The following is a 22,670-nucleotide window of genomic DNA, read 5'->3' as shown; positions in this document are numbered from 1 at the left end:
TGTAAAAGCTTTGGAGTTTGTAATTGAAAGACCAAGTCGTCAATTCAGGATAAACGAATGTGAGACATACACCTTTCAAATCACCACATTTGATTGATACTCAGATGAACCCAGGTAAATTTAAAGCAGGCTCTGCCAATGAATTAATAGCTCCTTAAGAAAACCAAGCACGGGCCCGGAGTTTGGCCTAGTGGTAGAGTGCTTGCCTAGCATGCACCACGATCCAGGTTCGATTCCTCGGTACCACATACATAGAAAAAAGCCGGAAGTGGTGCTGAGGCTCAAGCGGTAGAGCTCTAGCCTTGAAAAAGTCCAAGGACAGTGCTCAGACCCTGAGCCCAAGCCCAGGACTGGCAAAAAAAAAAAAAAAAGAAAAAAGAAAAAAAGAAAAAGAAAACCAAGCACCTTGGTCATTTTGGAAATGTACATATGCCACACCAAAGTGAACATCTACCATCATTCACTCAGTACTTATTAGTAAGTTAGACCAGTAGTATAGGACCATTCACATCTACTTGTGAGACCATGCATCTGGGCCCCCATTCTATTTACCTGACTTCTCTCAAAGATTTGAGAGATGAAGTTTAGAAATTTATCAAGATATTTTTGAAAGCCAACCTTAAAAAGAACAATATAATACACATGTTTTGAAATCTCTAACTCACATTCCCTTGATTTTTCTTTTTTGATGTTCATCTCAAAAAAGAGAATGACAGAGCTTCTATGTGGGAGGGGAAAGATACAAGAATAATCATAGCAAAACATGACAAAACCTCATCTTCTGGTTTTTGGGTGTTTTATTTTGTCAGTGCTGGGGCTTCAACTCAAGGCCTGAGCACTGTCCTTGGGCTTTCTCAAGACTAGGGCCCTTCCATTTGAGCCGCAGCACCACTTTTGGCTTTTTCTATATATGTAGTATGGAGGAATCGAACCCAGGTCCTCCTGTATGCTAGGCAAGCACTCTACCACTAGGCCAACCTCACAGCCCCTCCTCATCTTCTTAACAGATCATTTGTCAGTGACACACCTAAAGCCAGGCTTTTTGCCTATATAAGGGTATATTGATTTGACTTTACCCTATGTGAGTACAGGAAGATACATAGTTAATAGCACCTAAGTATATACAGTAAGAAGTTCCAGTCAGTGAGCTTCTTTGCTCAAGAAAGATGAGATAGCCCTAGGCTGAGAGAGCCCAGATTCTTCAATCTCCTGATGCTACAGCAGTTCCAAATGAACACTTGGTACCTTGGATGCATCTACACTCCTCACGTTTCCAAGACTGTTCAGTCTCCCTTTTGAGTGTCTATCTGGCATGCTCAATTAAATAACTTGTTACCAAGCTTAAAGTTGCAGCTAAATACTACTGATGGGTCCTTTGTCAGTCCTTTTCCAAAAGTGGATTTTGCCATTCTTGAGATTGCACTGATTGGTGAATTTGAGTGAATTTGAGTTGAATCAAAGCTACTCTCTACTCCTTACACATTTTATGTCTGTGATAAGATGTCCCTACACAAGGACTCTGCATACACACAAGTGTGGTTGTGTCAGAACAGTTTCCACCATATGCTGAAAGAAATCTTTTTGCCCTCAAAACCCTTAAATCCGGGGCCGGGAGTTTGGCCTAGTGGTAGAGTGCTTGCCTAGCATGCATGAAGACCCGGGTTCGATTCCTGGATACCACATACATAGAAAAAAGCCGAAAGTGGTGCTGAGGCTCAAGTGGTAGAGCTCTAGCCTTGAGAAAAATCCAAGGACAGTGCTCAGGCCCTGAGCTTAAGCCAAGGACTGGCAAAAAAATAAAAATAAAAAACCCTTAAATCTGTTGTCTCAGATATTTTATCAGAGTTACAATAGTTTTATAAAGAAAATTGGCCAGAAAATTGCCATGGGTTGATGTGGTATTTTAATCTCAGATCTTGGTGCTATTTGGGGAGGAAACAAAGTTGGAGAGGGTGGATAACTTGTCTAAAGGCAGCAATTTAGTTGTGACTGACTTGGATTAGCTCTTTTGTGTGCATCATGCTGCCAAAGATTGGCATTCCTAACAGTATATGGATATTAGAATTTCCTTTAAGCACATTTTGTAGAGTTATTTGAAGTGGGTGTTAATGGCTTATGCCTGTTATGCCAGCTACTCAGAAGTTGAGATCCAGAAGGTGGCAATGAGAATACAGTAAAGCCACAAAGTCCACCAGATTCCATCTACAAAATTACCATCAAAACCAGATTCCAGTGGCTTTACACCTGTAATCCTAGCTACTCGGAAGGCTGATATCTGAGGATCACGGTTCAAAGCCAATCCAGGAAGAGAAGTCCATGAGTCGCTCATCTCTGATAACTTAGTCAGAAAATGCTCAAGGTGGCACTAATCTTGAGCACAAATGGGCTCAAGGACAGCACCCAGGCCCTGAATACAAATCCTAAGACCAGCAAATAATAATAATAATAATAATAATATAATAATGATAATAATAATATCCAGCAAAAAAGCCAAGCTGAATGCATTGCTCAAGCACCAGGCAAGAAAGCAACAAAGCAGGTGCAAAATCTTCAGTTCAAACCACATTTCACTGCGGGGGGTGGGGGGGAAGAGAAGGAAAAAAAAGTAATTGACTTGCCAAAATTCCATGGTTCTACTGTTCTATGAAAGAAATTTGGTGTAAATGAATTGTAATTCCTCGTGACTGTGGAAATATATATATGGAGAGAGATATATATAGTGTGTTTTAATATATGCAAAATAAATAGAAATACATATACATATACTTCCCTTAATCAAATAAAGCATACACAAGGATTGAGAAAATAAGATGTTCTTTAAAAGCTACTTTTTGGTCTTCCTAATATTTTCTATTCATAGCTGAGAAGCTAAATCTTAATTTTAAGACCTGGCAGAAGTCTGTAAATGGAGTATGAGAGAAAAGTCAAATATACTTTTAAAGCAATGGATGTGAAAGGAAACTAACAACCATTGTAGCTATGAGAAAAGTTCACATTATGGTTTAAAAGATAAGCTAATTTAAAATATCATATTCATGTTCAAATAACAGTGACAGAAAAATTTAACATAGTCCAGATAAGGCAGGAACACTTCTTATTTAAGATCATTTGCTGGAAAATATTTGGAAGTTAATGTACTAATATCTGAAGTATAATGGATGTGCCCTTCCCATCCACAGTTCTACTTCATCGTGCCAAAAGAATACCAAGACATTTATGTATACAAATGTACACACAAAAAACACTAATTACAAAAGCTGCTGATACAGAAAAAGAAAATTCTCCAGAAAATGTCTATTAAAACTTTCTTAAGTAATTGTTATATAGGATGTACAAACCTGTACAGGTAAAAAATAAACACCCAGAACACATTGCCATGTTTTGTTTATTTTTTTGGGGGGGAGCTGGTCCTGGGGCTTGAACTCAGGGCCTGAGCACTGTCCTTGAGCTTTCTTAAGGCTAGAGCTCTGCCACTTGAGCCACAACACCATTTCTGTCTTTTCTCTATGTATGTGATACCAAGGAATCAAATCCTGATCTTCGTGCATGCTCGGCAAAGCACTCTACCATTAGGCTAAACTCCTGGTTCCTATATTGCTATGTTTGAAAAGCAATTTATAAACAATTCTACAGTCAATACAAACATTGTCATGTATCTATAAATAGTCATTAGTGTCTATATTCCTAGAAATTTATAAAAACTCTCCCCACAAGATGGTAACCAGGGGTTACCACTGGTAGAAAGAAAAGAAACTCTTAGTTTTCTGTTCTGAGCTACTTTGCTATGAACGACAATGATCTTATGAGTAAGAATTTATTTCAGAATTGTTCAAAATTATTACAAAATTACAAAAATAAATTAGACCTTAAGAATGTACAATTCATTTTTACTACCTTTGTAACTTTCTTAATTTCAGATAGTAAACAAAGCTCACAAATAAAGAAATGAAGTTTGTAACAAGTTAAACATTTTTCTTCCCTCAAAAGAACTCCAAAGCCTCAAAATGTTTACTATGATTTCAAGGCCTTTATCTGTATCATGACTTTTTGGTACAAAAATAAACTCAGAGGCAAAGGAAGAAGGCAGATTAGGTGTTCAAGTGTACCCACTTTGGGATTTAGAGGGTGCTGAAGTCTGTCTCTGAGATGTTCCTTTCAAGCCTACCCTAATCAGTGTCCTCAGTAGAACCAGGAAAGGCATTCTAAGTGTTTTTCCCCTTATCTCTTCCCTCCCTTTATTTTCTTCCACCTTTTATTTTCTAATCAGAAGTAGCCTTTTACTGTTGGGATGCTCAATTTCAAATTCATATATATATATATATATACATACATATATGTGTATGTACACATATACATGTATATATAATGGGTTTTTTAAATCCTTTTATCTTTTAGTTGTACAAAAGACTTGCCATTTAACAAAGTTTATGAAGACAATGTATCTTGAACAAACCCCTTTCAACATTCTTACCTATCTTCTCAACCCACCTCTTCCCTCCCTTGTCTTAACTTTTGCCTGTATTCTCCTCCCCCTCTTCTCCATTTGTCTTCCCACCACCCACTGCTCCTCCCTTTGATCCCACCTCACCCTTTTCAAGTACTTGATTCCTGGTGTTTATTTTGTTGAACTTTTGCCTTTCTAAGAAATTGCGCTGTGTTCTACTATGAATCAACAATATGTCAGTTAATACACTTGTATACACTTGCATACTCAAATATTTGAGTCTAGTACTTAAATATTTATAAACTAATTTTGGCTTCCACATATAATCAAAAACATGCAATTTTTGTTTTTCTGGGCTTGGTTTAACATAACCTTTTTCACTCTTCAATTCTTAACAACTCTGTCAAGTTTAAGTTTCATTTCCAAATGTGAATATCCTTTGCAGGATGATAGTATTGAAACAATTCTGACAGTTTTAAAACTGCAACAGGTAATTCCATGTACTTATAGATAAAGTTTCAAGTTTGCTACTTCTGGGATTCCAATTTTGACCTAGGGGTTAGGGATTCATACAAAATTGCAGTGTTTGTTAAGTTCACTGGGAACTGCTACTTACAAGATACAGTAATTTAGAAAGAACTTTCCAAAAATAACCCATCAAATCGGTGGTGACAGCTAAACAGTCTGAAAGTAAGTCTCTGAAATGTATACATTGTTCATTTTGGTTAACTTTTAGAATCACTCCAGAAAAGCTCTTGATAAAATGAAGTGCTCCCTAAATGACCTATGAAGGTGAGATAACAGAATGGATGATTGCTTAGTCAGGCAGGAAATGGATAATAGACTAACTAAACTTGAAAATCAAGCCGTAAAATCAGTATCAGAATGCTTCATGAATGTAAATATTGAGGACAGTAAAGCATGTATAAATCTAGAGTGATCATTTTCTCAAGTTATCTTTCTTAAAAACATAGAACCAATCTCTAAGATGAAATAGCAGGGAAAAAAGAACCCCAACCTTACGAATGTAACTGTAGCCCCTTTATACATCACCCTGATAATAAAAAAAGAACAAAAGAACACCAAAGTTCTAGTAAATGAGGCAGTCTGTAAACTTGAGAAATTCCATTTTAAAAGGCCGAGGTTTTCACATTAAATGAGTGATAAATTAAAGACATGACTTCACAATAACTTGACTTTATTAAAATCTTCTCTCATCTCCGGATAACACGAGTCCTCTAAGTGTGATAGATGTGGCCAATAGTCTTTTCTAGTATATGAAGTTTTCTTCTGAAGCTCTTGATCAGTTATGGAGATCTTTTTATTGCTGTTCAGCTTATGTTCCATTTTGAATGTTCCAGTTGTTATGGATCTATAGCCGGTATTTTAAATGACATTAGCTTGAGTGCTGCATATAGACAGACAGAAATAAGAGGCATCCGCTGAGATCTCCCCACGGAACACGTGGGAACAGGATGTAAGATGAACGGATGTGGGAGTGAGCCCTGGAGGGTGCTGCTGTCTTCATCAGCGCTTCTATGCAGACGTCCTCGGTAGCGCACACTTTAATCGCTTCGACGTTTTCTAGGTCCTCTCTCTCCTTGCAAGTCGTGTTTGCAAAGCAGCTGCACTTGAAGTTTTGGGAGAAGTCTTTTAGGTCCTTCAGTGTGGGAGTTCCATTAATGATGTACTGTCCACGCTGCGGAGACTGAATGGTGAACGTCTGCGGGTTTAAGTGAAGATAGTCATCGGTGTCCCAGTGTTTCCTGGTACACACGCCTTGGTCCTGGCACAACGCTTGGCTACACATCTTGGAAGCTAGGGTGACGTTGATAAAGTAAGGGATCACTGTGGATTCCAGGTTACTGCGGAAGGTTAGACAAGATTCCTGTAACGTTATAAAGAGGGTCAGAATATGCAAAGGTTTCCATGGGAGGTGACGGTTAGTATATGAAGCAAATTTGAAAGAAAAGCAGTTCTGGGGCTGAAGTACAGGCCTCGTGCTTGCAAGGCAGACTACTTGATCTATGCCCACTGGATTCTTGCTACTTTGGTCTGTTTTACAACAAGGTCTTGTGTTTTGTTTTGTTTTTTCCCAAGGGCACGTTCAGATTAGCCTCTTGCCAACTCCACCCATCAGAAAGAAGCTCCAAATACAGATATGAACTACCATGCCTGTCCCCATGAAAATCACTCTTTTTTTTTTTTTTTTTTTGGCCAGTCCTGGGCTTGAGCTCAGGGCCTGAACACTGTCCTTGGACTTTCTCAAGGCTAGAGCTCTACCACTTGAGCCTCAGCACCACTTCTGGCTTTTTTCTACGTATGTGGTACCGAGGAATCGAACCCGGGTCTTCATGCATGCTAGGCAAGCACTTTAACCACTAGGCCAAACTCCCGGCCCCGAAAAATCACTCTTTAAGGGGGGAAAACTGATAGGACTCCCCAAGACCTTCGCAAGCACCATGACTTCAACTTGGTTTTGGCAATATGTTCTTTCACCAATTTGGTAGAGATTGAATGAGGGATGAGTAGTCAGAATGAATCCTTTTGAGACTGATGCATTCTAAAACCTACAAACCAGGCTTTAATAAAGCACTGAAGACAAGAGTCATTTTCTTCACCCTCAGTGGCACTCTCTATCAAGCTGGCCAGACTAGCCCTCGAGCAGATCAAGGGAAGTGGTGGTGTTATATGTAAAGGTAATCCCTCTGTATATTACCTCTAAAACAAATCAAAATAATTTTTAAAAATAAGGTTGACTCCCCAACTATTGCTCAGATGGTGTTTTCCTTAACTGGGGCCTTTCTCACATACTTTCCCTGGGAACTCAAATGCTCCACGTTAACTCTGTGTTGTGCCTATCACACCTATTGTTTCTCCCTGCCCATTCGTGTATTTTTTTTAAAGCACTCATAATCTTCAAGAGGGCAAAGACTCTGCCAATATTCTTCAACACAGTATGCCAGTACCAAATATATATGAGAATTTATTTCAAATGCAGGAAGAAAAGTTGGAACAGCATCTTAAAAAGAATATGAGTAAAAAAAAAAAAGACCGGAAACATTGCTCAAGTGACACAGTGCTTAACTAGCAAGTGTGAATGCCTGAGATTAATCTCTAGTATTGCAAAAAACAAAAATAAACACCTCCTTGACTAAAAGGCAAAATTTCCTCCATTTTTAAATTATAAATTACAAAATTACTTTCTACTTCATCCATATATCTCTAAGATTTTTGCAAGCTTTATTTTAAAAGGTAACTAGATGGATTTTAGCACATATCATAGAGGATGTACAGTGATAAAGAGGAATAAGGAAAATACAGTTACATATACAGTGGGAATAAATAAAATAGAAAAAGGAAAATTTTTTAAAAAGAAAGAGTATGAGGGGCTGAGAGTGTAGCCTAGTGGTAAGAGTGCTTGCCTAGCATGCACAAAGCCCTGGGTTCAATTCCTCTGTACCATATACTCAGAAAAAGCCAGAAGTGGTGCTGTGCCTCATGTGGCAGGGTGCTAGCCTTGAGCAGAATGTGTCCAAGAGCAGTGCCCAGGGGCCGGGAGTTTGGCCTCGTGGTTAAAGTGCTTGCCTAGCACGCATGAAGACCCGGGTTCGATTCCTTGGTATCACATACATAGAAAAAAGCCAGAAGTGGTGCTGAGGCTCAAGGGGTAGAGCTCTAGCCTTGAGAAAGTCCAAGGACTGTGCTCAGACCCTGAGCTCAAGCCCAGGACTGGCAAGAAAAAAAAAAAAAGAGCAGTGCCCAGGCCCTGAGTTCAAGCCCCAGGACTGGCAACAAAAAATGAATCTCAGATTCAAGTGACACTAAAAACTAAATGTGATACAAATAATAAGCTACATCATCCTTATCAGAGAAATATTGAAGCTCTCTGTTTTCAATTTTATAATAGAAGTGGTTTGGAGGAATATTTGGTAATGATTCTGTCACAGAAGAATTAATTGTACACTGGAGATTAAGAAAAACTACAAGTCAAATTGAGAATATAATTAGGAAATTATAATTTCAAGATAATTTTCTTCTATTTAAAAGACTACCAAGAGATACATAATTTTCTTTATTTCGCCTCTTCTCTCTCCTCTCTTCTCTCTTCTGTCCTTTTCCCTCTCCTCTCCCACTCTCCTCTCTGTCTCTCACTCTGTCTCTGTTTTCTGTCTCTGTCTCTCTGTCACTGTCTCTCTGTCACTCACTCACTTTCTCTATCCCTGTCCTCTGTCTCTGTCTCTCTGTCTCTCTCTCTCTCTCCCTCAACTTTGGTCTTGAACTTGGGGCCTGGGAGCTGTCCCAGAACAGTTTTGCTCAAGGCTAGCACTCTCCCACTTGAGCCACAGACTCACTTACAGCTTTTTGGTGGTTAACTGGATATGAGAGTCTCACAGACTTTCCTGCTCAAGGTAGCTTTGAACCACAAACTTCAGATCTCAGCCTCATAAGTAGCTAGGAGTACAAATGTGAGCTCTGGAGCCTAGCTGTTATCTCATTTTCATTGGAGATCAAACGAAGTAAAGTAAGTAAGGATACTGCTAGTCTACCTGATGAACAAGGGACAGATGATAAACTTCTCTAAGGATCCCTCTTGACTTACAACAGTAAGTCTATTTTCTACAGATCCTAGAGCAGGAGGGCCCTTAGCGCTGGGCTTTGTTCAGCATCATCCATGGCACATTCATCACTAGTAAGTATCATTGCCATATTTATCAGAAAAATAAACATTCAGTTCAGTTTTAGAGTGCACACACAGGTACAAATATGCTTTAATTTTCCTTTAATCAAGGAGCTTGAAAAAGTAAGAATAACAACTTGATATGGATAATTTTAAAGTGATGAAAATAAAGAATTCTCTTCTGACCCTGAACACTGCTGCTTGAAAACCAAAGTTGTAATACTGGTTTATAAGTATTACATATAAGCCATGTACCCTTGAACATGTCACTGAATTTCACAGAATTTCTGATTCCTCTGCAAACAGATTCAATGTTTTCTACCTAGGTAAATAAATGGAACATATTTTGATTCAGTAGATTTTGATTGAGTACCCACTAGTGTGTACCACACATAATACTGATTTTCTTCTAGAGCACACCAAAACAATCCTTGTAAACATTGAAGGTTCTATCTATCTATCTATCTATCTATCTATCTATCTATCTATCTATCCACTATCATCTATTTTCTACCAAGGCAACTTACCAGAGTTTTTGCCCAGGCTAGAGTTCCCCACACTATAATTCCAGATGCACCCAGAGCAACGGTTTCACCAACTGTATGCATAAGGTCTTCCTGACAAATGTCATAGAAAACAATTATTAGAGAAGAAGTGAAATGGGGGTGTTTTGTAAAATGCAATAACACCCAAATGAAGCCTGCTGATTTCCATAATGATAATGTTTACTGTCTGAGCTATTTCTTTGTTTTTCAAATCATGTCTTGCTTTTTGCACAGGCAAGATTAGCTTAGGCACCTATTTCCCTACTGCTGTTGGATGAGCCCAGTTTTATTATTGTTTGACATAAACTTTTATCCCTGGGTATCCCCAAAGAGTATCCCCTGAACCTGAGCCTCCTGAGTAACCAGGATTTACAGACATAAACCACTGTGCCCACTTATTACTCTTATAAATAATTCTCTTTAAAAGATAGAAGGCCTAGAGAAGTGAAAATAAAGAAATGTAGTTCATAAATTGCTGTACTGTCTATTTCTCCATTAATGCCAAGAAATTACACAATTAAGGAAAATACTGCCTGATGTGCATATTCCTAAATGAATTTAAAAGCCAATATTACTGAACTTTTTTAAATTATTGAATTTCACTAAAAATTGTTTGGGGACACTTAGTAACTGTCACAATTTGATTTACTTACTTGATTAAGGAATGTTGACGTTTGATCTGTATAAACTAGGCGAATATATACAAAAAATGGGAGTGGGCTTGTAACATCACGTACTTTAGAAACCTTAATAGACTCCTGTATACGATTACGAGTAAATATTGCAGCCTTGTGAGTAGACCCTAAATCACTATGCAAATAAATTGATGGGTAAAGGGCCGTGCTTTCTTCCCACATCCAGTGGAGGGCATCATTTCTTTTCTTTTCTACATCAGGGCAATGTCCATTGTAACCGGGTCTTTTATAGTTATGATTGTAACAGTCTGGAAAGAGATAGTAACCCCATAAATGTTTTGGTCGAAGTAATCTCCCCAGTTTTAAAGTTTCTAACATGAAATTTCTCCCTGAACTTTCAAATTCTTCTTTGGCTATTTTGGTGGCTTCTTGTATTGTGAGGCCAACATTCCGTTGCTGAACCAAATCAATAGACAGATTTCTGTAGATATCCTTAGGTCTCCAGTTTCTGTCCCAGGTTGGTCTCCATTCTTCCCAGTCAATGACAGCCAGGCCTAATTTGTCTTTTGGCATATAATACAAAATGTCATCAATACATTGTAGCAGATGTTTTTGTAAAGGCATTAGCTGGGGGATTCCTCCATACACAGATTTACCGTGATGATCGATGTAAGGGTAGTAGCCAAGTCTATCAACATAGAATAGTGTTACTTCTTGCCCTGTTTCAGATTTCATAGGGTTTCCTATTAAAGAGAATAAGCTCATATCAATCGGTTCCTTAAATTTTGTAGCACACGGTTGAGTGGGGACATTCCAGACCCAGATGAAAGGCTTGTCTGGGATAACAGGAGCTGCCCTGAAATCCCCTGTTGTCAAGCAACATGGGATCAGAAGGAAGACCAATACTGTCTGAGATACTCCACAGAGATCGCTGGAAGTCATAAAAACAACGCAGTGCTTGAAATTTAGCACAGCCATTACAAAGAGCAATGGCTATGAAAAGTACTTATTTCTTCTTATACACTTCAGTTTTTCCAATGCTAGCAGAGTGAAGGCACATTGATGAAGAGGCACAATGGTTATGTCACATTTAAATATCACTCTTTGCTTCGTGTATCAGGAAGGTTCTGCAAGCTGGGTCATCCACACTAAAAAAGAAAAGAATCTCAGAATACACTGTTTTGCAGCCTGACAGTCTCCAAGACTGAAAGTTGTACCTAGTTCTCACCTTTATATGCCAGGAGTTTAATTTTCAGAGATAAGTACTACTCTGTTTTAATCAATCAAATTATATTCTCTTCAGTGTGGTACAAATTTTTTAAATAGTTAACATTAGTCTCTTTTTCCCAAGTTTTTCCTGAGCTTGGAGAGTCAAATGTGACTTTTTCCTTTTGTGTTTCCAAATTAGTGGAATGCAAAAGATGACTTAGTAAAAAGCCAATTGATTACAAATGAACTTTAAAATCCACTTTTTACCAGATTGTCAAACACTGAAAGCAGCCTCTTACAGAATGGTGAACTTTTATAAGTTTGTAATTCATTGTGTGTGTGTGTGTGTGTGTGTGTGAGAGAGAGAGAGAGAGAGAGAGAGAGAGAGAGAGAGAGAGAGAGAGAGAGAGAGAGAGAGAGAGAGAGAGAGAGAGAGAGACAGAGACAGAGACAGAGACAGAGACAGAGAGAGAGAGCATGGAAGAAGTTACACACTGAGAATTTAAGTCTGGCAATTGTTTGCCTAACAATTGCTAGGCAAACACTACTTTGAGGGGAGGAGGGTGGGGTCTGTATCATCTCTAGCTCATACCTGTACTGTTTTCTTTCTACAAGTCACTTTTCCATGACATAATATACAAAGACAAAGGCTCCTTAGAACATTGCTATATCAAAAATCATACAGCAATATATTCTGACATCATCAATAAAAGTTACTTCATATCCTTTATTGAAAGAATTTATTGTAGCTTGGTTTATTAATGAAAGATCTGAATACTGGCCTTTTACAGTGTGTGATAAGCAAGATTGTGTTTTTACTCTGATTGACACATGGAGAGGACTAGAAAATTTGGTGGTACAATGATCTGAACCAAAGGCCAGAAATTAAATGGTGCACCTGATAGTTGCAAATTTTAGTTACAAGAAGACATATTCAAATAATCTCTTTTAGAAGGAACTGTTTTGTTTTAGGAGGAAACTGGGGAATTTCTTTTAACAAATGTAATAGCATATTGCCGTAGAAGGCACAGGAAGAATGAAGCTAGTCTTCCTAGAAAATTATCACAGGAATTTATCATTGTAGTCTCATTCCTCAAAAATACTCTAATCTGAACCACAGATTCAAAAGAAAATTAGTTCTTAAAAACTTTATTAATTTCACATACTAAAGGAAGTTTCACTCAGGTTTAGAAGAGGGAAAGGTGCTAAAGATTTTGGTAGTTTTAACTCTATCGACTTCCTTTTTAAAAAACCCAGAAACATATTCATGTTTAGTAATAGTGAAAGAAAAATAACTTCTTTCATTATCACCTACTGATACCATTGGCTGAATGAAATGAAAGATGGAAAATAGAGTAAAGGCTTAATCTTGCCCATTATCTCAGGAAGGTACAGGCTAAATTCACTTAAATGTAACTCAGAATTTAAGACAGTTATTTTACAGTCCAAAACCCTGGCTTTTAGGGAAATATGAGCCTATTGATAAGCCCTCTCTCTCACACACTCTCTCTGTCTGTCTCTCTCTCTGTGTCTCTCTCTCTCTGTCTCTCTCTGTGTCTCTCTCTCTCTGTCTCTCTCTGTGTCTCTCTCTCTGTCTCTCTCGCTCGCTTGCTCTCTCTATATCTATCTCTCTATCTCTCTCTCTCATCAGAAATTGTCTTAAAAGGATAGACACTTACAACCTGGAAAAGCAGTTGAACAAAATGTCTCTTCTTCAGGGTCACTCCTCTGGGAAGGTCTCAGGTCCACAACTGGGATGGACTAGGAGTTAGCATCTACAATGCTATCTTTCATGAGGTTATCTTCAATAATCTCCCATGGCCCTGGAAAAGCTCTACACTAACTTAAGTCCAGTTGATATTTGGCTAGTACAGGGAGAGTATTCTTAATTTGAAAATCATAAATTTGAAATGTTTCAAAATCTGAAGCATTGTAAGCATCAATAGTAGCTGCAAGCATTAATCCACACTACGAAATCAAGTCTTAGGCATAAAATTATTTTTTAAAATGATTGTAAAATTGCATTTACAATGATTTAAAATTACTTTTAGACTATTGGTACATGACATATACTGAGATTTCTTTTTTCTTGGGTTCCATACTTAAGAAAAATCACGTTGTATGTATACAAGCCTTCTAAAACTTAAAAAAATGCATATAAAATCAGAAGTGCATTTAGGCTTTTACAATCCTGAAGAGGAGTGTTCTGACAATATTTCTAAAGTTTATCTTCAACTTATACCTTTTAAATCACCCCTATGTGTCTTCTTTCCCTCACTGTGGAGATAATTGCTTCTCATTGGCACTCATAGCACTCCCGTCAATCCTTCATATACATACAGCCCAGCAATGAGCCTCTGCCAGAAGCCTGATTTCAAAGTTCATCCATTTTATCTGCCTTCAGTAGATTCAAGAGAAGAAGTGGACTGGTCTCGAGTCTTGTCCCAGTTCAATCTCTTAAATCTTTTTACTTTCCGAATCAGTTTTTAAAATCTTAACTTCACAATAGTTCACATGCTATTTAAGTTAAATGCTCCTTCCTGTTACAAAAATATTTTGTCACTAGAATATATGCTTAGATGGAATCCTTTGAATCAGGAATTTCTTATCTGAGTATATGCAAAATTATCTTGTAAAAATGTTATATGACTGCCAGGGAGTTTGGCCTAGTGGTAGAGTGCTTGCCCAGCATGCACAAAGGCCCAGGTTCGATTCCTCGGTACCACATACATAGAAAAAAGCCAGAAGTGGTGCTGAGGCTCAAGTAGTAGAGCTCTAGCCTTGAGAAAGTCCAAGGACAGAGTTCAGTCCCTGAGCTCAAGCCCAGGACTGGCAAAAAAAAAATTATAAGACTATATATTCTTACATATTTAGTATTTACCACTTATTGTAAATCTATGAAATGAGAAAATATTAAAAATATTATTTCATTTTATTGAGAGATTTTATGCAGAAGCAGTTAGAAAGATAGTCAATAATGTTTACCTAAAATTTTCCTGGATTAAAGTAAGAATACAGCCTATTAAATGAGGTATACAAAGACTTATAAGCCTTTTTTTTAAGAAATTGAAGAAACTTCAATGAAAGAGTACTTTTGTTTCCTCAATAGGAACTGTATATATTTTTAATCTAATCTCACTATCTGTCATCCATATCTTAAGAAAGAAGTGGAAACAAAATAAAACTTAATGCTAAATTCTAGTTCTCCGCAAGAAATTTGAAATCCAACTGCTTTGGCTTCTAGGAAGGCGGAAGGTGCAAACAGGAAATTAATCTGTTCTCAAGTCAAGATTCTAGACAAGGTATGCTGTTTAATATCTGGAAGAAAAATTAGTGGTAGAGTTTTTTTCCAAATAAATGTTTCTCTGCATACATTAGGCTTTTAAAGTGATTTTATGGAATGTTGTGAAGTGTTTAGGTAAGCTGAGAAGAGTTGGGACTGAAAAAGACAAACAAAAGGAGTTGAGTTTCTTGGCTTAATCTTTGTAGTTGTCTTTTTTTTTTTTACAGAAAACACTTTATTTTCATTACAAATAGTTTAGAACTAGAAAATTGAAATCAAAAGTAATAGACAATAGAAATCTCCATCACACCAACATTCTATAGGAACTATTTGATATTCCTTGTTTGTGTATTTATTATCTCAGTGGAATTAAGAGAGAGAATATTCTTCCCTAGGTATTGTAGACTTTTATTATAAATTATTACAATAAGTATAAAAAGGCAAAATTTCAGTAATGTGAATAGATATTGATAGAGGAATGATTACGATTATGGTTAGAAAAAGAGTATATGACTGAAGAGGCAGGAGACAAAGAAGAAAGTCCCAGGTTTAAGTCATTCACAGACTAGATTAGTCTCTATTGCCCTTCAGACCCCAGGACAATCTAGACATGATAAAGACACAGCTACAAAACTGAAAAATAGCCTCCAGCTTTTGTTTTCCCCCTCAGACACTGGCCTGAGGTTTTAGAAGACCTCAGAATACTGGAGAGACTTTCAAGGTATCCAAATTATTTCCATAAATATTGGGGGAATCATTTTTAACGAAAATAAAAAAACAAACTTCACATGAACTTAAGGCCCCAGGTTAATTACCTTCCTATACCAACCACATATGGTCCAAAGTACTTAGAGTTTGTCATTTCCACACTACAGCTGAGGGACATTTCCAATATCAACTTTCAGGGAATTCAGGCTAAGCATTTTGAACAAACTTTGAAGCAATCAGTATAAAAGCAAAAGCAGGGAAATGTGTTGCCTCTCCTAAAGCAAAAGTTTATGTGGCCCTTTAGGGGATATTAAAATATTTGAGCAGCTCTTTTTTTCTTAGAAGTGTTTTCCTAAACATATGTGTATATATTTATATATATAATTTTTTACATTTTAAAAAATTATCTTTAAGTAGTTATACAAAGAAGTTGTCTTTTAAAACCATTATATTTCATAAATAATTCAGTTAAGTAAATATACACATAAGCTTGATGCCAAAGAAAAGTTAGTAACGTTGGAACTCCATTCCATTTCTATTCTTTTCCCTTTTCTCTATTTTGCTTCCTGTCCCTTAGAGCATGTACCTTTGTCTCAACTAAGTGCTACTCCTACATACTTGAAGAAGCTTGGAGAGCCTCATTGCAAAAAAAAAAAAAATTGCTAATTCTTACAAAATTACATACCAGTTCTCTTTGCACAGAGAATTATCAAGGAAAATAAGTTAACATGAATTGACATAGCTGGGCTGGGAGGATGGCCTAATGGTAACATGCTCACCTAACATGCACAAAGCCCTGGGTTTGATTCTGGGAACCACATATATAGAAAAAGCCGGAAATGGTGCTGTGGCTCAAGTGACAGAATACTAGCCTTGAGCAAAAAGCCCTGACTTCAAGCCCCAGGACAGTAGGGGAAAAATGATATAGTTAGGAATCGATGGCTCATGCTTGTAATCCGAGCTACTCAGAAAGCTGATATCTGAGGATCACAGTTCAAAGTCAGCCTAGGCAGGAAAGTCTGTGAACTTCTTATTTGCAATTAATTACCAGAAAACTGAAGGTAGCACTATGCCTTAAAGTGGTAGAGTGCTGGCCTTGAGCAAGAGAGCTCACAGACAGCACCCAGGATCTGATTTCAAGCCCCATGACTGACAAAAAAAAAGATATAATTTTTTCTTAGTATTTGGAATGAGCAGTTCTCAAGATCAAGTTTTTATTTAACTGCTGTGATAGAACACACACAATATAGTTTGAGTTTGATTTACGAAGTTTACCCTGCTATGAGTGATACAATTGGTTAAGATTTATTCCTTATAAAATAAATAAAACCATTGTTTAAAACATGAATTATCCATTTCAAGCAAATAACAGAGACATTATTAATATAAAAATACTAATGTATTTACATTCATTTATTCTAGGATAAGATTTTTTGAAAATAATGTGAACATTGTATGTCCAAAATATTTTTTGAGTCAATCAATTGATACTCAATAGATGCATACTAAATGAGTTGACTAAATGAATGAGCTAGATGTATTTTGAAATCCCATAAAATAAAAATTATGAGCAACACTGATCTTCAAAGTGAAAATATTAAAACAGAAACAGAACAGATAAATCAGAAGCCATTGTCTGCCCCCCCACAAATCCCCACAATAAAGAAAACAAAGCTATAAGTAAATTAAGTTAAAAAAAATGATCATGGCCCGGCATGTTGGTTGGTTCACGCCCGTAATCCTAACTACTCTCGAGGCTGAGGTCTGAGGATCTCCATTCAAAGCCATCCAGGGCACTAAAGTCTGAGAGACTCTTATCTCCAATTAATCACTAGAAAAGGGGAAGTGGGGTTGTGGCTCAAGGGGGTAGGGAAGTAACCTTAAACTGAAGAGCTCAGGGACAGTGCCCAGGCTCAGAGTTCAAGTCCCATGACTCACACACACACACACACACACAAAAATAGATTATGTTTCAAAAAAATATTGCTACAGGGGAAATAAAATCTCAGAGTAAAATAATCCTTTCTGTGTTGTTACATGATTCAGTAGTCTAGCACTTATTAGAAGGATTTGATAACCATTCAGATCAAAGTTTAAGAAAAAAGACAGTGAGAAAAACTTTTTGCTATTACCTGTGCATTGAATAATGAGGTTCACAAATATATGATTGACCATTTCAGATTCAACAAGGAAAAGTAGAAATAAACCAAAGGAGTAAATTATGGATCAATGGACAATGAGTAGGAAATTATTACAACAAAACACCAGGGGTAATTGGGGCTTTCTGATTAAACTGATCTAACAAGAACTTTGCAGTGTGGTCATCTAACATGTAGGGGCAAGAGAGACATTGTACCAGAATGCTTTGATGTGAAGAATGGAGGACTTCTGGTAAAGTGATACAACACAATGGGATGGACACACTAATGGTCCGAGTTTGAAACCTATTCCCCAAGGAATGGACAGATGAGACCTATACTTTCTATCCCACATGCTCAGTGAGTTGATTAGTTAATGAATGGCCTTGAGGAATTCTGAATTCCAGTAAACTCAAAACGATAGCCAATGCTGACATTTCAAAATAAAGATATTCAAACAAAAGTGGAAGTACTTTTAGAAACCACAGAGTTTGAGCATTATTCAGAAGGCAAGTGTGTCCTTTATAGGCAAGCATGAGGCAGAAACACCCACATTTGGCAGAGTTTAGTAACTGGAGAAACACTACACTCAAGCTACTACTTATGAATACTGCAACTATTCTTGGGAGATTCCCACAATGCAACTCTTGCCTAGCCCCAGCCAGAGCTTAGTGATGCCTCACTTCATCAATCTACCCTGCATTCTTTCATTGTTGATGTCAAACAAAGCCTAGTTTTGTCATAGCCAACTAAGTTCAGTATCCTAACACTTAACAAGCAAGGGGACTTGGTATCAAATCAAGTTAATAGGGAACTGACAGGGAAGTCTTTCATCATTACTAATTCATTGCATAAGGAAATTCACACAAACAAAATGTAGTGGGAATATCCTGAGCCCTGAATCCTCATTTCCACTAGTATCAATCATTTCCTAGTTCTCTCCTATGACTACTTAGATTTTTGCTTTTCATTTCTCTGAATGGCCAGAGTCATAGTTATTAAATCATCCATAGTCAAATGCAAACAAAAATGCCTGTACACTCCTGAATTTCTTTTGTCCACTGTCAATAGGGGCTTACCTCTCATCAAATGTCACTCTTCATGGAAGTAGAGCTGTGGCTCTGGTAGAGTGCTAGCTCTGAGCAAAAAAGTTCAGGGATATTGCTGAGACCCTCAGTTCAAGCCCCATGACTGACTAAATTTTTTTTAAAAGTCACTCTCCACAGTAAACAAAACAATGAACATATGCTAAAGTCCTAAGCACCCAAATAGATATTCCATTATTCTTTCTTCTCTTTGTCCTCCTTTGCATTCTCTTCCTCCTCCTCCCTCTCTTCTTCTCCTCTGGTTCCTCCCTCTCCTCCTCCTTCTCCTCCTTTGCCTCTCTTCCTTCTCTACTTCATGTTTGGTGGTACTGGGATAGTCCCACATCAACCAGATTCCATTGTGTCTGAAGGGAATGAGTGAATAGATAAGATCTTCTGCATCCATTAACATTTGAACAAAATAATGTTCTTATCTTTCAGGGTCCCTGAAATGTGTTTTAGCCACAGCACAAATACAAGTAGATGAAATCTATTTAGTTATGTTTGTCTTAGTCTACATGAGCAGTTACAATAAAGTCTCATAAAACAGGTACCTGGTAAATAAAAGGAATTTATCTGTCACAGTTCTAGAGTTTAAACATTGCAGGATCACATTGCTAGACATTGTGATGTCATGTTAGGCTTCTCCTTGTCATAGACTTTTCATATAAACCTCACATGACAGCATGGACAAACATGCTTTGACATAAGGCCCTAATCCACTTTGTGAAGGCTCTGGCCAGAAGACTTATTTCCTCAAAGCCTACTCTTTAGTGTTAACACATGGGAAACCAAATCTGATTATAGGACAAATACAATGGCCAGTGCTTAAATAGTATCAAGATTTAGCACTGTGCAAGTAACAGTTATCATCCTGAGCTAACAATAGTTTCTTCTGGAATCATACATTAGTATATGGACTTAAGATGAATCTTAAAAGGTAGAATTAGGAAAGACTTCAAAGATCACTTATTCTAATTTAATACTCCTCTCAGAAGTGCCCAAAGGACAACATGGCCCACAGGTAATGGTAATGCAGCAATAAGATCAGATGTTGGCATCATAAATTTTCACTAAAAACATAAAGTCCATATTTTCTCCTCAATGACTTTTTCTTTTACTGTTGTGTTTTTGTTTTAACTGAGACTCCATTGGCTCAGGGAAGTTAGTGGCTAATGCCACACTCACCTAATGTTAAGGAGATTAGAACCAGAAAATGCTGAGATTTTATTTCCATTATTACCTATTATGTAAAATCTAAAATATCAACATAATTGCACCTTTTTGTTTTGTTTTGGGGAAGGGGCAGCATCTCACTATTTAGCCCAGGTTACCTACCCTTGATTCCTGCTTCAGCCTTCTGTGTACTGGCATTTTTAGTATGTAGCATCATGCCCAGCTTAATCAATCTCTTCTTACTTACTGCTTTAAAAAATACATTGATAATGTGTAGATCTGACTACTCCCAGATCACTGTGATATGCGTGAGGTAGTATGACATAATATGGAGTATTCCTTTTTCATTAAGAAATAAATCTAAGTGTAATGCTCTTTCACCAAGTCTCATAATATCACTTCCTTACTCCAAACTACAGGAAAGGCCTCTGCAAGTCATGCAGAGAGAATTCTTGTGCTCCTTTGAGAACATTAAAAAGTCAATACATGATCAAGGCACTGGTAGCTCACATCTGAATCCTAACTGCTCAGGAGGTTGAGTTCTGAGAATGGCAGTTGGAAGCCAAACTGGACAGAAAAATCCCCTTGAGACTTTTATCTCCAATTAACCACACAAAATCCATGGCTCAAGTGCTAGTCTTGAGCAAAAGAAGCTAAGGGACAGAACCCAGGCTCTTAATTCAACCAACCAAAAAAAATGAATGTATGTAAATTAGATTAGGGTCATTTCCAGAAAAATTTAGAGATGACCATTTCCCAACTGAAGAATATCAGTATTTCTGGGAAACAGCAATACTGATAATAAACTAGCTCCCCTTTAAAGAATATTACCAATAAAAAGTAGGGGGAGAAAAATTACAACTAGGCAAACTTCACTTCATGTTGTCTCAGGCTAATAAAACCGCACAGTAGACCTCATTCATCTGTGGTTTAGCTTTCCGGTGTGTTACTATAATCTTAAAATGTTAACTATATAATCCCATAATAGGATGTGCAAGTCTTAACCTTTATATCTATTCAAGTTATTTTATTGTATTACTAGTTATTGTTGTTAATAATGTACTGTGCTTCATTTATAGTTAAACTCTAATCATAAAGTTGAAAAATAAGTATGCATTAGATTTGGAACTATCATGGTTTTCAGATATATGTGAATAGATTTCAAACACATATATACAAATATTTACTTATAAATACATAAAAATATTAAATAAATATATTTTTTTCCTGAGCAGCCCGGACCCAGGCATGAGCCTGGCTCTACTATTTTGTGTGTGTGTTTGTATGTGTGTGTGTTCCTATATATATTAATATCTCAAGGCATTCTATTTCCAGAATGAGCATTACAGGGATTTTTATGGATTGGGGGAACAAGGGGTTATGGGTCCTAAATTCAAGGCCTTGTTACTGTCCCTGAGCTCTTTTGCTTGAAGCTACCATGCTACCACTTAAAGCCAGAGTGTTCTTCTGGTTTTCTGGTGGTTAATTGGAGATAAATCTTATACTTTCCTGCCCAGACTGGTTTTGAACCACAGTCCTCAGATCTCAGCCTTCTGAGTAGCTAGAATTACAGGTGTGAACCACTGGCCCCTGGCTTCATGGTTAGTTTAATATTATTACTTGTGATATAGAAAAAACTCATATACTAGAGGTTCATCATGAACTGAAAAAACGAAGTGACAAACTTGTTAGGTCTTTCAACCAGAAAACCAAATGAATATCAAGAGTTTCAGAAGAAAGTATAACATTACCTTATTTAGTAGGATATTAGGAACAGCTAACATTGTTCACCCACTTCTTAGTAAATGAAAATATTTCCTACGCTTATGTGGTCCACTCTGCTTTTGCTCCAGATTGGCTCTTTCAGGAAAAGTAAGCCTATCCCTGCAGGTGACCTCACAGTAAAGATTTTAAAAGTCAACCCTAAGACTCTAGAAGCTATTACATCACAAAGTAGTTAGTTTTCCCCAATATCCTAGATTAAGAAAAATCTTTTTGTTTTTCTGTTTTTGTCTCTCTTCACTGAGTAGGAAAAAAACAAAAACAAAAATTTAACACCAAACCTTCCTCTTATTTCTTGAAATTCCCTGTGGGTACTACTTACTTTAGTTTCTACTGCTCTCCTTCTGATGCTCAAACTTGTTCCTGTCCTTTCAGCCTTCCTATTTCAGGCACAAACCTGACATGCCTTTATACAAGTTTCTAAATCCTGGATATGATAACAAAGGGGTCTGGTTGTTGGTAAGGTTAACATCTGTCCAGTCTAAAAAGATGTAAACTAGTTTTCATCTCCACAAATGTGAGCCACCAGCGACCCACTATGCAGATGGATGAATGGAAGGCTATGGTATTTATGACCAGGAAAACAGCATGATTCTATTTTTCCCTTGCTAGCAAAGCTCAAGGACTCTCTCTTGATCATAACAAAGCAATGAATATTTCCTTTTTGAACACAATTTAAACACTGACTGATTCCACCTTTAGTATCTCAAGTCACTCCCAGAGATCCTAAGTGCCTCTTCTGTGTTTTTTGCCACACCAATAGTTTTAGCTGATGCCCAAGCTACTATCCCATGATACGGGATGACTCATCTTCTCTTCTTTTTTTTTTTTTTTTTTTGCCAGTCCTTGGCCTTGAACTCAGGGCCTGGGCATGTCCTTGGGTTTTCTCAAGGCTAGAGCTCTACCACTAGAGCCACAGCACCATTTCTGGCTTTATTTTTTTTCTATGTGTATGGTACTGAGGAATCTCAGTACAGGCAAGCA

General features: G+C 37.3%; 1 protein-coding gene across 1 annotated transcript; it reads right to left on the bottom strand.

The window, feature by feature from the left end:
• Nucleotides 1-5,446: 5,446 nt before the first annotated feature.
• LOC150063517 (hyaluronidase PH-20-like) lies at nucleotides 5,447-21,785 on the bottom strand. The gene is made up of 4 exons (XM_090333234.1): nucleotides 21,656-21,785; nucleotides 10,324-11,453; nucleotides 9,653-9,742; nucleotides 5,447-6,332 (listed from the first exon to the last, which is right to left on the bottom strand). Exons 2-4 carry the CDS (start codon nucleotides 11,281-11,283, stop codon nucleotides 5,841-5,843), a joined length of 1,542 nt encoding a protein of 513 aa, XP_090189360.1. The 5' UTR covers nucleotides 11,284-11,453; nucleotides 21,656-21,785; the 3' UTR covers nucleotides 5,447-5,840.
• Between the last annotated feature and the right edge of the window lie 885 nt (nucleotides 21,786-22,670).

The sequence above is a fragment of the Megascapheus bottae genome, chromosome 5 (assembly GCF_031878675.1).
Source record: "Megascapheus bottae isolate mThoBot1 chromosome 5, mThoBot2.hap1, whole genome shotgun sequence".
Lineage (NCBI taxonomy): Eukaryota > Metazoa > Chordata > Mammalia > Rodentia > Geomyidae > Megascapheus > Megascapheus bottae.
Note: the sequence above shows the minus strand (reverse complement) of the source record. Positions and strands in the feature narration are given on the sequence as shown.

Coding starts and splice junctions, on each gene's coding strand:
- LOC150063517 (XM_090333234.1), bottom strand. CDS start 11,283: ATGGCTGTGCTAAATTTCAAGCACTGCGTTGTTTTTATGACTTCCAGC. Junction 9,743..10,323: donor CGTCAACATTCCTTAATCAA/GTAAGTAAATCA, acceptor GACATTTGTCAG/GAAGACCTTATGCATACAGT. Junction 6,333..9,652: donor TAGCCTGGGCAAAAACTCTG/GTAAGTTGCCTT, acceptor ATAACGTTACAG/GAATCTTGTCTAACCTTCCG.